General features: G+C 36.8%; 1 protein-coding gene across 1 annotated transcript; it reads left to right on the top strand.

Moving 5' to 3' along the window:
• Positions 1-519: 519 nt before the first annotated feature.
• LOC143588780 (anamorsin homolog) lies at positions 520-2,089 on the top strand. The gene is made up of 7 exons (XM_077069698.1): positions 520-697; positions 822-979; positions 1,065-1,151; positions 1,267-1,426; positions 1,493-1,629; positions 1,711-1,785; positions 1,874-2,089. The coding sequence occupies exons 1-7, from the start codon at positions 559-561 to the stop codon at positions 1,910-1,912; spliced, it is 795 nt and encodes a 264-aa protein (XP_076925813.1). The 5' UTR covers positions 520-558; the 3' UTR covers positions 1,913-2,089.
• Positions 2,090-4,137: the final 2,048 nt, after the last annotated feature.

Consider the following 4,137-nt stretch of genomic DNA (forward strand, 5'->3'; position numbering starts at 1 on the left):
TATTGCCATGCTATTCATTTTAGTATTCAAACAGATTTAAAGCTCGGTTTGAAACCGTAGGTTCGGAACCGGTTTCAAACCAGTTAACCGAACCAAAACCGGTCAGTTTCAACCTGAATTGAAACCAGCTTTGACTTTTGTTGACCAAACCGAACCAGTTTCAATCCGGACCGGTTTAGGGTTTGAAACCTGTTTGTGCACCTCTAGTCGGAAGTGAGATGGGAACCAGCGACTAATTGGGATTCGACGGATTGGAATTTATGTATATACAGTTATACACACATTTTTACGAGTAATATTTTTTATATATACACATTTTTATGTATATTTATACGGGACCGCTGGAAATTGGCCGGAAACTGCAACAATAATTGCCTGGAATTAAGGCCCGACTAGGACCGATTAGGTTTGGTAGTCTGACTACTGATTTTCTCGCTGATTACACAAAAGTGAATCAGTCACCGGCTAACTAGTGATTAATCGTTGACTAGTCCTGATTTTTTTAACACTGAGATTTACACATATAATCATGGTTTACTATTTTTGTAGGTAGCAAAAATGATGCAAGGCAGTGTATTGGCGGTCACTGACAACGTAGTGGTGTCACTCAATGAAGTTCTGAATGTTGTGAGATTGGTCAAGAAGGAGGCTGTTGAAGAGACTAATCCTTTGATTATCACCCAAGCTTCATCTCTAAGTACCGTCTTGTCTCAACCGTTTTATGAAAGTTTAAATGATGTTTTATATGTTTACATAAATAAGTTAGTTTGATTCAATAAACATACTTCAATCGTCTAATTTTATATGTTGACACGTGGCAGGTTCGTTGCCGGTGGATTCATCGTCTGTTGATGTTGTGATATTCATCAGCAAGTCATCAGATTTTTCTGGTGATAAGCTGTTTGAGGAATGTTCACGAGTGTTGAAGCCTGGTGGAGAGATCTTTATCCATCAAACTTCTGATATTGTCAAGGAGACAGTAATGCATTTGATATTATAAAATTTAAAATTATGGCCATTAAAGATTTGAGTATTATAATCTTGTTTTTTTGATCATTTTGCAGGTAAAATCTTCTCTTGAACGCAAGCTATTGGTTTTGGGGTTTTCAGATATACAGTTGGTTCAGACAGCCGAACTACAATCTCTTGGGGTAAGTTCCTAGTTTTCAGCTGCATTTATGAGTTGTTTGGCATTGCATTTTAAAGTTGGCTATCTCGTTGTCATGTTTAGTGTTTTCAAGTTAGTTTAATTAATGTTGTTGGCAGATTAAGGGTAAGGAACCTACTTGGAAGATCGGTTCATCATTCTCTCTTAAGAAGCCAGCTAAAAGCTTACCAAAAGTCCAGATTGCTGATGATATGGATCTTATTGATGAGGATAGCCTTCTATCTGAAGAGGATTTGAAGAAACCTCAGCTCCCACCTGGTAAACACCTTAAAATTAGTTTAAAAAAAAGATTATGGGTTTTAATTTCAAGTATTGTGTTTGCAGTTGGCGATTGTGAAGTTGGAAGCACAAGGAAAGCTTGTAAAAATTGCACATGTGGGCGTGCGGAAGAAGAGGAGAAAGTGCAAAAGCTGGGAGTTACAATGGACCAGTTGGAAAACCCGAAGTCAGCTTGTGGCAATGTAAGTACTTTTAATGTCATATAAACACTGCATAACATTTGCAATTATGACAATATTTATTGTTATCTTGTTGAAATGCAGTGTGGATTAGGTGATGCATTTCGATGTGGCACGTGCCCTTACAAGGGTCTCCCTCCTTTCAAGCTGGGCCAGAAGGTAAGGAAATCGGTTTTTAAAAGTTATTATTTTTCGGATCAGTAAACATTAATAGTTCGAGTAAACAATATGATGGTTTTCCTTGCAGGTGACCTTATCTGAAAACTTCCTTGCTGCCGACATCTAGGATTGACAATGCATACAGCTTAGACCAGTGTGAAGCCATGGTGCATGTTATGCTATTTGTCTCTATAATCTATATGTTATGCGGATTTTACATCAGTTTTGTGGTTCATACCAACTGCTCTTAGACTTGTTTTGGTGTACTTTTTCTTATGCAAAGGTAGAACATATTATAAGGAATGTTGTTGATTTCTGTAGAAGATTTACCCCTTCAATATTAAGTATTTGACGAGGCAACCCTAAACAATATCTAGGACCTATGTATATATGTATCAAAATATACAACCATTCATCAAAGCAAATCACACAAAACACGTGACACACCCTCGTCTAATCACAACCCTTCGGTCAGCTAATGTCATCGATGCCTTCTCGATGCACGTGCAAAACCTTCACGGTAAGTAACACCTAAAAAGGCAATCTATACACATAATTAAGTCAACACGGCCTCTTTTATGTGGCCAATGATATTACCATATCAAGTAATAAGAATGTGCGTGATAAGAATACTGGAATCAACATATTTATGACTTCAAAGATCGAAAATCGATTTAACTAGTCAACCATGGGTAAGGAATAAGATTGCTTGAATAACCTAATGTCCCTCTTCAGAGGTTGTCGGGATTAGGTTTCTTTACACTATTGCTTACTTTAGTTGTCTACTGTCTACATGTTTACTCCTATACCTTTTACAAACCCTAACAATTCAGTAAGTATTTACATTCATGCTAACTGAACCGAAAAAACCTAATTCTACAGACTTGCAACTTCTACAAACCTCATTTTTTTCAATGTATGTATACAACACGAGGAATCAAAATCTCATCACCAAATTCTCTATGTAACATACATAACCTTCACAAAGCCAATTAAACATTTCACGACTAGCTTTATGTTTCTCTACAATTTTGAATACGCATCTTCAAGAATGAAGGGCCTAATGGTCCATGGAAATATGGCGTTGGCATTTTCTCTGAACTATGTTGTTTTCCAGAACTTTGAAAATCATGGTGGATTTCATGTATACACATGATATGATATTATGATCTTTTCTTTAAATGCTAACTATATTTTCATTAAATACTATTTCTAAACCATACGTATTCCAATAAATATCACATGATCCATTATATAAAATGACATTCAAAAAGATAACCGGTTGGATATATTTAATTTTATGCGCTTTTAAATATATGATGTGTGAAATTGTTCATATACTAAGATGCAATTTTAAGGATAGATCGAACATGTAAATTATTTTAATTATATGAACTGAAACGGATATAACATTGAACACAGACACTAACAAACACAAAAAAGATTCTTATTTTGGGCATCCCGATTTCTAGACATCTTCATGATTTGACGCATGATCAATGCTCTCATTGCCAGGAAGGGTGTTCAAGCGACGCATTGTCTCCTGAACAAGCCTGTCGATTTCTTGTTGGGTATGAGGTAAAAAGCTATCATCGGTGATCATGCTGAGCCTGTCATTATGAGAGTTGTACCACTTCTGAACTATGAACCCAGGACATTGTTTACGTGATGGGATAGGACTTTCTTTAGTAATAAAGTGTACTTGACACTTTCGGATGACACTCTCAGCGGGAACCTCATCGCTGTGGAAACTAAAGAATAGTTCTCTTGTATGAACTGAGTCCATGTCCTTACCTTTTCTTGGTGGAACATCCTCAGGTCGATAGAACCATTGCGCCTTCAACATTATTTTGTTACTTTCCGTTTCATAAATATCCTATAGACACAAAAACCCGTTACCTGTGGTAGGAACCAAAAGATGAAAGATTTGAACATAAGACATATCCTAGAGGGAATCACATGCTTAATTCTCCACCACCCCCTTTAAAAATAAGTATATATACCTTTATTATAGCCACATATGGCTTCAGCGACCGCCCTTGAGATTCTGGATTTACAAGCACAAAGTCCCTCTGCATGTTACACCAAGACAGATAATATAAAAACTATCTCATTTTTTAATATATTTGTCGACACAATAACAAACGAATAAACAAAGAATAAAGAGAGCCAGTAGTTGTAAACATTTAACTCACGAGCTTGTAAGTGTCCCCATTAAGTTCGAATGTTTGGTAATGCTTCTTTAGCTGATTTCCTTCTCTGGAAATCTTAACAACGTCGCCAATTGGCTTCGCGACGTCGTTGATCGGCTGTGGCACATCACCACGGCTGGAACTGGCCTCACATTCGTTG

The sequence above is a fragment of the Bidens hawaiensis genome, unplaced genomic scaffold (genome assembly GCF_021521415.1).
Source record: "Bidens hawaiensis isolate Kalapana, Puna unplaced genomic scaffold, B.hawaiensis_p1.1 tig00036767_1, whole genome shotgun sequence".
In the NCBI taxonomy this organism is placed as follows: Eukaryota; Viridiplantae; Streptophyta; class Magnoliopsida; order Asterales; family Asteraceae; genus Bidens; species Bidens hawaiensis.